Source organism: Opisthocomus hoazin, chromosome 2 (assembly GCF_030867145.1).
Source record: "Opisthocomus hoazin isolate bOpiHoa1 chromosome 2, bOpiHoa1.hap1, whole genome shotgun sequence".
Classification (NCBI taxonomy): domain Eukaryota; kingdom Metazoa; phylum Chordata; class Aves; order Opisthocomiformes; family Opisthocomidae; genus Opisthocomus; species Opisthocomus hoazin.
Window position 1 is genome coordinate 57,505,693 of NC_134415.1, and position 13,852 is coordinate 57,519,544.

Here is a 13,852-nt window from a genome sequence, read left to right on the forward strand (position 1 = left end):
GACCAGCTTTTGAGAGGTGCAAAGATGACTCTGTCTTCAAGTGCTTTCTTTGCCAAACGGTTTGACTTTCAGTGCTATTTGTGTGATTTTTACTCTGCGAATTGGAATCTCAACTTAAAACTGCCCCACTCGTTTTATGGAGGCCATGAAACAAAGATGTTTTTCCATATATTAAAAACATTTTGTTAGATAGCCCACTGCCTTCTAACCTCAGAAAGTAATTGAAAATATGAGTCACTGAAATTGAAGTTTCTGGTTTGAATTAAAACTCCTTGGGCAATGGCTCTTCTGGTCCTGTTGGCATTTTTTCTGATTTTTTTTTTTTTTTTTTTTTTGCGGTCTCATGGCCAAATTGTTACTAGGCAGTTTTTAAGGGAACATTGTGATCATATTTGATCATTTTGTAAACATCTTGTACGCACAAATGATAAAAGTGAATTGCAGGATAGTTGCAGACTGAGGGGATTTAGGAAAAGAATAATTTTTAGTTTACTTGCTGTACATTTGTTTGGTATCCTTGGGGATTTAAGAGATGTCAAGACACGAGTGTAATGGCTTTTTTTGTTTTTTCCTTCTCATTTTATCTTCCCAGAGAGACCTGCTGGTAGTTAGGAGGACTTAGGAGGACAGGTCACTAGGTTTTTGTGGGCAATCTTGGTCTAGCTTTGCCCAATGACTACATTTCCAGGAGGAGGAGAAAAAAAAAAAAAAAAAAAAGATAGAATCTAAGCAATCAGAGAATCTAAAAATTAAGGTAGAATGTCTGGAGTGTTCTAAGGATTTAAGTACTCCTTTGCTTTCAGGTCATCTCTGCCCACAGCATAAGAGCAGCCACCTACAAAATAACATCTAAAGGGCAAATATCGGTAGTTGTTGTTGTTTTCCTTTTTAGGGGAAAAAAAAGGAGACTTTTTTTTATTATTATTTAAACTTGTATAACTGTCATGTGTTAATGAATAACATTGACTCTTTTTAAAGATTGCTTTAAGGATTCTTTTTCCCACCTTCTCGTCTTTTAAATTACTGTACCAGGAAATGGAAACTTCCATTTCGTACCCTTGCAAAACTAAACCCAAAAGATGAACCAGAAAGGGTTGAAGTGTTGCCATCTCAGCATCCGAAGGGAGGCAGCCCGATGTCATTGCTGTGTTGTTAATTGTATGTCCTGTTTGTTTGCTCTTAAGAAACAAACAAGCAGACAAACAAAGGCCTTGCCAAGTCAGTAGGTGACTTGGTTCTCTGTTGCTTGAGCGATTTGTAGCTTTTAGTCTCACTACTGTGGCCGCCTTGTTTCAAAACAAAGTGTGTGTGTGTGATTTATTTGCTAATGTGGGCACAAAGTTGAAACTGTTTTTATTTTTAGTCATATGTATCAAAAGTCTAAAATGCCTCATCATTTTTTTACAAATTTATTTCTGAATATTTAATTTCATTTCTGTTGAAATGAAGGCTGCTCACAGTAACGCTAGACAAGCTTCCATTGCCTTGTGCCAAGCGTTGGGATGTAAAGCAGGTGCAGATTACAAATGGATCGCTTTCTAGATTTTAGATAAGGGCCTGTTTGTCCTCAGGAGTCAGAAGGTCCAGGGAAAGAGAGGACTTCAAAATTGTATCGCATTCTTTCTTTACACTGAGGTGCCTTTTATGCTTCTGAAAGATAGAAGCTTGTTTGATAACTTTTGGGGGATGAAATTCTCAGTTCATCTAAAACAGGGCTGCTTCGTCCCCAGAGCCCCACTGGTACGGCTCCAGCCCAGCCTGGAGAACCAACATCAGGAGAAACCAGTATAAACCCTTTCCTGTTCCCTCTGCTGAAAGACTGCTAATTGGTGCCAGTTGCCATGTTTGGTGTGGGACTGGGGGAAAGGAGAGAAGCAGGAGGGAGATTGTGACAGCGGTGTGTGTCATACATGTGCTGCCACTGAAACAAGCCACTAATAAATTTTGCTGACCGTTTCTGTAGATGCAAGTGAAGTGAAGTTTTAATTATCCCTGGATTGAACTGTTTTGTTGGTCTCGTTGGGCTTCTCTGTGGAGGTTTTGATCGGTGGGTAATGGTCAGCCACACAGAGCTCGTGAGCGTGAGCTTCCAGGTGGCGCGGCCGGTTTGAAGGGTGCTGCAGTGAGCTGTGCCATGCTCCCCAAGCCCTCCCCATCCGCCATCTGGAGAGAAGTCACAAAGCTTACAAGCACGAAGGAGAAAACCAGCATCTTCCTCCCTCCAGCAGCGTGGCCCGCAGATGGGCAGCGGCAAGCCCGCAGTGCCTTTCTGCCTCCCAACACTTCCTCACCCAGCACGGGCAGCGCGGCACCACTGCCAGTAGGTACTTGGCAGCCCGTTCGCTTGCGCTGAGGAGGGTGGCCGCAGCTGTGCAGACCTGCAGGCAGGCCGTGCACATCTGCATCCACCGTCAGGCCGGTGCGCGTGGGGGAAACCCCCTCCTCGCCTTGCCGCTCTTTTCCGTCATCAATTCACTTTGTAACAGGCGGCAGCAAACCAAGTCCACACGGCGACAGCTCTAGCTGGAGCGAGATAATCTTTTGTTGCTCCTGTTCTTCATGTTATTTCCTGAGGACTTTTTCATTTCCCAAGTCGTTAAATGGGGCTAAAAGTTGAAAGAGTGTGCAGTGTTGGGTTTGTCTGCCGCCATTGTCAAAGGCAGAATAACCAAGGGGAATGGACTTTGGGTCATGTTCATTTCAATCCGAGAGATGCTGAAGCTGTTGAATCAGGATTGCGTTACCTGTGGCACAAAGCTGACTGGCAGAAGACAGAGTCCGATAGAATTGACTCACGGCAGTCGCTACTGTGTTGTTCAGTAAGAGTGAAGAATAGGAAGAAAAGAAGTAATTACAGTATAACTTCCGTAGCACCAATTACCCCAAGAGTAAATCTAAGTGTGACTACAGCAAATCCACATTATTCAGGGTTGTGCGGTATTTCAGTGATTCAGATTGTGGATGCTTTCAATATACAGCAATTTTAAAATTTATTTTTATTACTAATTGATATTATTACTGGTGGGTTCTTAAAATCTTTAACCATTTGTAGCATTCTTGTTGCTCATACTACAAGACTCTTAGAGTAAACAGGAAAAAGCCCTTCTTTTGGTATAGTCAGTTTACCGTCTTAGAACTAAGCTCAAGGTTGATGCATATTGGGAACCAACGTTGGATATCAATCGAGACTAGGTGATGATGACCTTTTTTTGAAATTTAAACACTAGTGTTTAAACTGAAGCGACGTGGATACTTCGAGCATTTTGAAATCTATGCACTATGTTAGCCTCGTTTTTGCTGTTATAACAGGATTTAACATTTTTTTAAGTTGGTTTTTTTTTCCGTGAAAGACTAAATGGTGGAAGAGGATGTTTCTATGTTTCAGTTCTTCTTGGAGAGCTTGTTCCCGCCTGCAGACCCTGTGTGCTCTTTGAAGTAGCGGAGGGGAGCTGATGCTGAGCATGGCTGTGAATGAATGCAGAGCATTCATGTTTGTGCCGAACAGTGTAGTGACCCAATTTCTGTGAAGATTTCCTGAAAGGCACTGATGTGCCTCCTTGTGTTGGATGGTATATTTATTGTTGCTGTCCAAGTTCCTGTGATACTGTCAGTGCTTAGTAACAGTTACGGTGAAGAACGAGCCAATAATAAGACATGGCTTCAAAATGATAGTGCTGAATTCCCACGCTCTGCGCCTGCCCCGGGGACTGTCCTGGGCGGCGCTGGCTGCGCGCCTTTTCCCCTGGTCTCAGGGATGGTGTCCAGCACCTCTTGGTGAAAACTAGTAGCAGAAGAATTACAGCGTATTTTGTTACGATCTTTCCCCCCTCTCTATCCATGCATAAGAGCGGGGTTTCCCTTAGGTATAGTAATACAAAAACCTTCAAGAGCGAAATGCAAATTTTCACTACCGTTCCCAGGACACAACCTCCAGTTTTAAGTAAGGTGAGTGCTGTAGAGTGATGATAGCAGAGCAAGGGACCATCAATGTGTTTGTATTAGGTTTGGTAGAACACTGTAAGGAGGTTTTTTTACCTACTTGGTCTGAAACTTTCCAGAAAGCTTTAGAGTTTGCAGGAGAAATGCATTTATTCAGGAATAAGACTGTATCACTTCTGTAAGTATTATTTACTGTGCAAGACCAGCTTGTGTTGTCATCAGATACAGCTTGGCTAGGTGTGTGTCCCTAGTGGGACTAAACATTGTCACCGCAGGACTGTGCTGAGCGGTTGGCAGTAATGAGGCCCAACTAAACCTCCTGCCAGTAGGAGTTGCTCCTGCGGATGTGAAAACTGGATGCAATTAGCCTGTTGTAAGGTCTCTGCAAAAAATCTTCCTGCTATCATGACTCAGAAAACAGAACTTACAGTAACGCGCAGGCAGTGACTGTAATTAAGTGTGTTCAGAACCACTTCTGTTTTGACTGCGTTCAGACAAGCCCTGTTGACTGACTTTACTGCAAAATGCTTGGCCATGTATTTGGGGAGGGTGGGAGGTGGGAAGGCAAATTCATTTAATATTTGTTCTAACACATTGCTTGGCTTTTTTTATACCATTTTGCTTTTGGATAGCTGCCTAATTTCTCTGCTTCTTACCTAGAGGGTGAGGGACGGTGGTAACAGCTTTTTCCTATGACCATTCTCCCTGCATGCATCAGCCAGCAGGAGATGCTGTAATCCATAATGTGGTTTCCCTGCCCCCATCTTTTCTGAGACCAAGCCTATTAAATTGGAACACAGCCTTGCTCAGTTCAAGAATTAGGAATCTCAAAAGCCATGTGTTTCACTGCCCTATTTGGCAGACCCAGACTGAATAATCTTTACTTGTGGTACAATAGAAAATTTTAATTGTGCTCCTGTCGGTTACCACTTGCCCCTCCTCCCCGCCGCTGGTGTTTCCTTCCTTACACTTAGGATGGTGACATCAGTAGTCTGATTGTTTGCAAATACTATAAGAATGTAATTAAATTACTACACCCTTCATTAAAGGCCTCTCATTCTCTTTTTTTTTTTCTCTGATGTGAATTTTACTGTATTTCATGTATTGCTGTTCCTCCCTTGGCTTTCCGAAATGTGGTGTACTCCATTCGTTAATAGCACAGCCTACACCAAAGAATGGAGATTCTCTCCAGGCCCTCTTCGCCATGCCGAAACACAAGATGCAGTTGAGAGGGCCTTGTTAGAGACTCTTTCCCATGTGTAGAGGAGTCTCCAGGAGAACTGGAATGGAATGCTGTATTCTATCAGATACAGAATAACACAATGCAGAGCTTCATTCTGCCACATGTACCTATGACAAGTGGTACATGTGCACAGTTGTAATGTCATTAAAATTAATTATGCTAATCAGTGAGAAACACTTCACCATGAGGAAATGTGTCTGGCTTGCAGATGCAAACGTCGGCAATGGGCTTCTCAAAATTATTTAACTACAACCTGGAAATAGTTAACATCTAGGAATTTGCCTAAGCAGCTATTCTAGTATCAAGACAGACCTCCTGGGAGAATTAAATTTTTGTGCTCTCGTTACTTATGACAAATATTTCCCACTAATTTCAGCAAGCAATGTCGTCACCGGCTAATGTGTAATACATCTTTCGCAAAAGGAGCCGTTGGATGCTCCTTTGATTTTCCTGTAAGTAATCACAGCCCAAACCCGGACATGGGATTGTTGTTTCCTTCGGCTTACATGGGGGGGCTGACACTGCCACTGCATGTTTGAGACTTAGACAGCCTTTGTAATTCATACTCTTGCAGTTAATTAGGTGAAGTGGCAAAAACATCTATGACCTCTTAATTTTCTTAAAAATTTTGGAGGCCTGTATCTGTAACCTCAGGATGTGATGCAGATTATCACATCTGAGCTTCACACCGTTTTCTATAAACAGCCTCCGCAAGGATTAGAGGTTTGCAGAACTTTCTTAATGAAACCCAAAACCTTCAAAAGTGAAGTTGGAAAGCCCCAAACTTAGATCAGTTTCACTCGTGGCCATGAACTTTTAAGGGAATCTGGGATACATTTCAAGGAAGTTGCTGTCATGTTTCACTTGATGTGGGCTGGTATGTTTCTGAAATTGGAGAACACTAGCTGTTTTTTTCTGAAGCTTAGAATTTTCCATAGGGTTTTACATCAGAGTTTTGGGGCTGCAGTAATTCAGGGGAAAGAACCCAGCTACAACATGCCAGTAAATCTAGTTTGCATGACCACTAGTGAGTAGAAAAGCTGTGTATGGTCACCAGCACAAAGATGGAGAAATTGAAAAAGTATTTTTGGCTAGGTGGGTCATCAAAATCAGCCAGTCATCAAAGGAAGTAGGTGTTTAGTCTCGCTGTGATTTCTCTATGTGATTGATCTGTGGCGAATCCAGATTAACTGGCCATTGATGGTAGGGTATGGTCCTGAGTAAGGGGAATCTTTCCCTGGCTTAAAGAGGATGCTGTTGTAGTATGCCTTTGCTACTGCTTTCCACCACTGGATAGAAGTCCTCCTAATTAGAAGAGGTTTTGGTCCATATTTTCTTCTGCTCTGAGAAGAACTGTCCAAATTCTGGGTTTGCCCCAAGGTTTGGGAGTGGGTATGGTTGGCTATAAGAGGAGTGCCAATGTACTCGAGCATCTCGGAGGAAGGGAGGTCTGAGCCCAGCCTAGGAGAAGTTGGAAGTCACGCTACAATGCTTCATAAAGCTGCAATGTGGCTAATTCTAGACCAGTCTGAGATTTCTGAATTACACATCATTTGCCTTTCCAGTTCTTGGTGATGTTCTTTTTTATAGCACTGAAACCAAGGGGAAAGAAGGGGAAGAAAAAAAAAAAAGTTCACTGATTTAAAAAACATTTAAGCAAGGTTTATTTTTCTGTCAAATTAGCCCTTTATAATGGGAAATTCTCGGGGGCTTTTTGTCAAAAGAATTAAAAAATGAAAATACAAAAAGCCTGGTAAAGGGCTTAAGTTGTATTTCCTATAGACACAGCCTCCACTCTAGCGGTCGTGTTTGGGGGTCAGTCTTCGTCCTGGCTTTGCAGAGATTCTCTGTATTTTTTTTCTTTCACTGAAATTCCATAGACAGTAATTAAGGAACTGGAGGCCAGCAAGAGGTCAGCAAGCCTTCGTCAGTGAAAACAGGGATTGTTTGCCATGTACAACACTCCCTTTTTTCCTTGTGGTGAATAGAAGATTTGCTTAGAGCTGATGACTTATGCCTTTCTTGCAAGTTATGCAGCTAGCAAGTAACTGGGGGAATCAATCAGTGAGCAGAAAACAGCTAATTGAGTCCAGCATCACGCTTTTTTCTTCTTTACATATTCAGCGCTGGAATCGGAGCCAGTGTGGTGCCTGATAATGTAACACCAGAGAAGAGGCATTTTGTGTGCAGGATTCGGAGCGGATACGGTACTTGAGAAGAGTCTGCTCCTAAATTTTAAGGTTACGAAGCTGACAGCAGTTGCGAACTCGGGGGGAATTACTCGAAACTGAGCTTTAGGCGTATAAATGCCGAAGCTGGTAAGTCACTGAGCATGCAGTGTGATGTGGAGAGGATGTGCCTCCTGTTTCAGAGAGGGAGAAAGAGAAACGGCTTTTGTGGTTATTCTTAGGCACAGCACAGCATGCTTAGCTTTTCTCAGTTCTCCTCTTCCTTTCCTTAGGCTTTTAAGTTCTTTTCTGTTCTGTTTTCCTGTCTCTGACTTTATCCAGGTATCTTTAATAAAAATCTTTTAAAAAGTTAGAATGGTTGTTTTTTTTGGCGGATGTAAAGCCTGTTAGAGAGAAAGAAGGGACACGTGTAGCCACGTCTCCTAAAGCGAACAGCGGAATCTCATTGCATTTACTGTAGAGCTCGTAGTTCTGAGCTGAGCTAGCCAGGGTTGGGGGATGTGATGTGATATGCCCACGAGTCTGAGTGTGTATTTTTGCCCCACTTTGCTGGAACAAGAATTGTCTGATAGCCAAAAGTAATTGCAGCTTGGGCTTAATCAGATGTTAAGAGATTTCCGTGTTTCTTAGATGGGAGGTTTCCTAGAGATTTCACTTTGGGGCTGAACTATTACTGGGTATAAAGCAAATTGTTAAATTTTAACATGTCTCTAAACGGCTTCACACAGCTCATGTAAAAGTCACATATGTTTTTGTTTATGGAGCTGAAACAGATTAATCAGTTATGATAGCTTTAACTGGATATTGTCCTAGTGTTTCTTAAACATTTTTACTGTGACCTGGCTAGCAGGCTTTGCTTATCTTTTGTTTATTAAGGGCTGCTGCTGTAACCCTGAAGTGTTCCCTAGCATAGTCCTGCAGGAAGCTAGCTACTTACTTCTGGTTTACATTTTGCCCATTAATTCTGAGTACCCTAATAAATGTTAGTTTTCTCTGTCTGTGCATGTGTGTGAGCGTGCATGAAGCACTGGTTCGAAGGGGGAGGTTAGGATCGTTATTTCTGTGGCTGGGAGTTAGAGAGCAGCAGAGCAGGGCACCTGTCTTGCCCCCAGCACGGGCAGCAGCAACAGCAGCCAGCCTGCGTGAGAGGAGAAGGCAAAGCAGGCGCGGGAGCAGAGCTGTGGAGCGCTCCTGGAGTACCGAAGTACATGCTCTAATTTCCTATTTGTTCCTGAGCATAAGGCTTTTTACTTTGGTCTTACGTACGAGACGATGCACAGCGTGGTCTTTAGAGGTGCACGAGTAGGCAGAGTATTCCGAGCAGCGGAGACGCTAGAGGTGGCGGAGGGAACTGATCTCTCCTGGATTCGACAGCATCTCCGTAGGTCTGTGGCCACGTTTGTTGGCGGCGAGGAGCTGGGCGGTGGGCGTGGGCCTTGGCCTCTCCGTGGCTTTCCAGCCATGCGGTACGTGGTGGCTGCAGTCCTCTGCGTGCCGTCCTTGCTGTTTCCAGATGCTGTTGATTCAGTCCCTGTTTCCCTGCAGCCCTTCACGCGTTGGTGCAGCCGAGCTCTCCGAGCTGGCGGGTTTCCGCACCCTGAGAGCATCGCAGATGTGCCGGGGACGCGCTTGCTCCAGGCGGCGCGGGGAAGGCGGCCGCGCCCGGCCAGCCCCGTGGTGAGGCTTCGCTGTCAGCCCCGCCGAGCCCCGCGACTCCTGCGCGTCGGCTTGGCCGGTCGCTACGGTTTGCGGCTGTGGAGCCAGCTGTCTGCAATCTGATGTAATGTTGCCCTGGCAACCAGAAATGAAACACTTAAGCATTCGCCACAGAATTACTACATACAGCATTAGCCAAAATAATTAAAAGTTGAGCCATGTGGGCTTTCGGGTGGAAAAGTTTGGAGCGGAGGAGATGGAAGTTAAGTTGTTCCTATTTACAGTACTGCAAATCCGTTTGTTTTCCCCTTGGAGCGCGGGGAGATGGAGCGGCCTGGGCTGTTCTGCTGACACTGCCGAGGCTTGGCCTGACGGGACGGCCGTGAGCCGGGGCTGGGAGGCGCTGGCAGAGGGGGGGTGCAGCATGGCCGCCTCCCGCCTCGTCCAGACGCATCGTTCCCTCTTTGACTGACTGCGTCCGCCCTGTCCAGCACTCTGAAGCATGTGTGAAGAGGGGGAGTGGGCGAGAAGGGGGCTGGCAGCCGGCTGCACTGAAGCCCCGTGCCAAGGCCTGCCTGCTAGAGCTGCCCGGGAAGCCACTTGCCCGGCCCGCCACGCACTGGGGAGATTGGGGTGATTTTCCCTTCTGAAGTCAGGGACAACCATGAAAAAAAGCAGTTCTGTCGCCGTGGAAGCAGGGAGGGTGGAGTGGGTCGGGGAAGTCAAGGCGTCAAAATTCGGCGATTTCCAAATATGTCGCTTACAGCCTGAATGCTTTACATTTCTATTTTCTGTTTAACATTAGCTGTAAAAGAAAACATTGCTTGAGCTGGAAAATTAAGCTCTTTCCCATGTGCCAAAATGGAAACTTTTGATAATTTCAAGGCCTTTTTTTAACAAATCGTTTCAAAACCAGGAAGCAAATCAAAAGTAACCCTTTTCCAAACAGTTTCATTTTAAAGGGATCAGCATTATTTGACAAGAAGGTTTCCGGAGTGGCACCACTGGCGTAGTCATCGATGTTCTCAGGCCTTTTTGCACAAACTTATTAGCCATCCTTTTCCTTTATGGAAGAGTTTCCATGCCACATGCTACCTGATACGATAGGAAACAGGCTGCTGGAGAGAGAATGACTTTATTTTGAGTCAGCCCATTCTCCAGCAGCTGCTGTTGTGAAGCACAAGCTGTTCTCGCCTCCCTTGGCCAAGCACTGGTCCTTGGAAGGGCCCATCGCTGCCTGTGCAGGGCCCCGGCTCAGAGGGTGCCGGCAGTCCTGAAATGGCGGGGAAAACCAACTGGCACGGGATGACGATGGGAGCCCTGTGCCACCCGCTCAGGTTTGATGTCAGTGCCTTGTGCTGGGGCTGTTTTGGCCCTTGCTTTCGTGGCGGTAGTCATGAATGCAAATGTCAGGCATTGTAAAAGCTTCTGTTGTCATTGCTGAATCTCAATAACCCTGAGGGGGACAGTTCTTTATTGCATACCGGCGGTGCAAAAGTAAGACTGACTGTTTTATTGATCAGTGAAGTCCTGGACCAGGAGGACCAGGTATGAGCCATCCTCTAAATCTTACAGAGCTCACAATTTTACAGACAGTAGTCTTGCCAACCAAGGGTGTACAAAAAGTAATGAAGGAAAGCAACGGCTTAGAGTAATTGCATTTAAAATAAATTAATCTCAAGCATGGAGTATGCATGATGGTTTCTTGCCAGGATGCGCTTAATGGCCTAAGAAGTCTTGACTGAACTTCTTAATTACAGTCAATAATCCATTTGTCATCTTATCTAAGTATGTCTGTCTTGTTGTTTGACATGTCACCAAGTTGTCCCAGCCATAATCTCTGAATTAATGCTCATCTTGGTGCTTAATTTATCTTGATGTAAACAAGTCTGGTACTCCTCTTTACAGGTCTGTTTGTCCCAAGGGAAGATTATTAATTACCTAGCCAGCCTGTACCCCCATAATAAACGCATTCCTGTGGCTCTCGAGGGCAGAATGGCAATTCCTACTTCCATATGTGGTCCTTTTGGCACTCCTTCTTGTTTTGGAGCAACACAAAGTTTGTGGGAAATCGGTAATTGGCGGTGCCCTTGAAGAAAGTGGCTGAAGTTTGCTCTGGCGTGGTTCTGCCGGCCTTGTGAGGCGCGTGCAGGCTTTCGGGGCTGCCCTGGCTCCTTTAGGCACTGTTTGTGCCTTTGAAAGTGTACCCATCCAACTGCTAATTGGTGCCCTGCCTCATGGCATCTACCGTTACTACCACATCCCGGTATGTAAGTGTGCTAGAAAAGCAGAAAGTGTTGTTACATTTGGCCTGTCCATTATTCAGCCTCTGGATAAGCAGACAGCATTTTTGCTGGAGAAGAGGAGAGGGTGGCTTTTTTCTTTTTTTTTTTTTTTTTCTACTTTTTGTTTTGGCTTGCGTTTGTTGGGGATTTTTCTTTTTTTTAAAGTTTAATTAAGGCGAAGGAGAAAAAAGGATGAGCGCGCTGTGGAAACCCAGATCGCTGTGCCGACAGGAGGTTGCAGGAGGGTTTTTAGAGCCGGCCATTAGGAACGCAGCGAATTGGCTGGGACCGCGGGCGAGAACACCGTAAGGTATACGATCCATACCACGCTCCAGCTGGAGCCCGTGCCACGTGCAGGAATGTGCAGCGGCGTGCAGTGCCAGGGCTGTCCTGGCTGAGCTGGAGACCCCGGCCGGCCTCCTCTCCCTTTCCCTTCCCTTCCCTTCCCCCAGCCGCCTTCCACATTCTGAACTGATTAAAACAGAGGAAGTAGCGCATTGAAGGTTGGATCTGGCTCGAAAATCGAAGTCGTCTTCTCGTTCACAAGGAATGGATTGTTTCAGCTTGTTGTGTCACTGCTGCTGGAGAGAAGGGAATTTTTTTTTGTCTCTGTAATGTTTGATACTTGAGGGAAAACAGCTGGAACTGAGCATACTGGATCAGATGCAAAACGAAACGGGATGCTGGGGAATATGGACTGCACTGTATATCTGAAAAGGTCAGAGTTTTCCCTTGGTCAGTGCTGGAGGAATGCTGTGTCCATCTTAATTCCAGCCTCGAGAGTCTTCAGGAGTGTAGGGAGCAGGGAGGAGGAAAGGAGTGTTTTGTAGCTGTGGCAGTTCGCGAGCGAGGCAGATGAGGTCTCCTCCTTCCTTTTCCTTCCCGTCCCTTTCTTGTGCTGCTGTTTTTGATTTTCTGGGAAGGCTGGGGGGGGAGAGAACTCGTCAATGACAGAGCTTCAGTTTGGAGAAGCTGTTTATAGCCAGGTTTAAACAGCGAGTTCTGGGATGCCAGACAGACCAGTGACTGACCCAAACCACAGGAGCATAACTGGTGTGGTAAGAAGAGCCCTGGGAAAGAGCCCTGCCTGAAACATACTGAGAGAGGACGTGGAAGTAGTTATTACACAATGCACGGGAAGAAAGGCAAGGGCAGGAATGCATTTCAATGCCTAGGATCTTACGTTGCACAGATTTAGAAATCAAAATGGTATGTCACGCTTTCAGAAAAAGAAAAAAAAACAGAAAAAAAGAAAATCCTCAGTAGTTTAAATGCTTCTGTCTGAGCTGGGCTGAAAATATAACCCCAGTTACAGAGCTGCATTGATAAAGCGCAGCAGATGAGCTGGTTTAACCTGACTTGAAGGAGCAAGCTGTGGAAGTACTTCTTTTTTAATATTCCCTTTGTTTCTTTGCTAGTCAAGAGAACAATCCGATGATGAAACAGAGGAGTCGGTGAAGTTTAAGAGGTTGCACAAGCTGGTCAATTCTACTCGCAGAGTCAGGAAGAAACTCATAAGAGTGGAGGAAATGAAAAAACCCAGCACAGAAGGTAAAAAGCAACGTGCGTACGGTTAAAACTGTGTGTGTGAGTGTATGTTTCTGTTGAGAGGGGACAGAAGGTGGAGGGCTGGGGGAGGGAAGGTTGGAGTGTTCTTAAGCGACAGTGGGAGAGACTGCCTGGTCGATGGTGCATGCGTTAGCCCAGTAATTGCATTTTGAGGCTGTGGAAGGAGGAAAGTGACAGTCAAGGGTGCAGCTGCTGCTGATCTCCTGGTATTCCCCTAGCAGCGCTGGAGAGCCCCTCATTAAGAGATTAGAACTTGGTTTATGATTTATGCCCCATGCTGAGGAGGGAACAAGACCAGGGGCAGTCCCAGCCAGCTGCCCCACAGGCTCAGCGAGGAGGTAAGCAGAGAGCCGTGTCGCTCCCCCCTCCGAGGCCTGGGGCGGCACACAGATGAAGCTCTCGCCAGTTTTGGGAGGGTATGGCTGGTTGGTGGTGCAGTTGCGCCGCATGGCATCATCCTGTGGCAAAAGTACAGAAACTCTATCAGACGTTCTTGTGGGGTGGTGGCTGCCTCCTGTAATATTAACTCCTGCTTCTGGAGGAGCCTGCTTGCAGTTTGGTTCCTGGATAAGTCCTGCTGCCAAGAGAGGGGGGGAGAGGGGAAGAGAAGGGAGGAGGAGGAGGAGGGTGGGGAAAAGGGAAGCAGAGTCCAGCCCCTGGGAACGCCATGGTGCAGAATTAACTCTGGATGACCTGTATCCGCGTGTGAGCACTCAGATTAATGGGGACTGAGCCTCAGGAGCCTCTGCTCGGCCCTGCTTGTGTCCTCAGTGGAAGCGTGGGCACCCCTCTACATTACTGGCCTTCCTGGGATCGTATGCGGATTCCCCTCAGCTTTGCAGTGAGACAAGCCATATTACGATCCCTTCCTAGTGCATTTAAGGAGATGATGTGCATCTATTCTGGTATGTGGCAGGAACCTCTTGCCAGGTTTGTGATCTAGCCTGCTCCTCTCCTCCATGACGGCGGTG

The 13,852-nt window shown here is 46.0% G+C and overlaps 1 protein-coding gene across 9 annotated transcripts in view; it reads left to right on the plus strand.

The window, feature by feature from the left end:
• The window catches only part of SASH1 (SAM and SH3 domain containing 1), a 567,447-nt gene that overhangs the window by 518,382 nt on the left and 35,213 nt on the right, over positions 1 to 13,852 (plus strand). For 8 of the 9 annotated variants that reach the window (XM_075413749.1, XM_075413755.1, XM_075413752.1 and 5 more), the window contains one exon: positions 12,731 to 12,863. In XM_075413749.1, the coding sequence (XP_075269864.1) occupies positions 12,731 to 12,863 (133 nt within the window). Of the gene's footprint in view, positions 1 to 7,145; positions 7,501 to 12,730; positions 12,864 to 13,852 lie in introns of those variants that run through there. The other variant, XM_075413759.1, reaches the window with a different exon arrangement.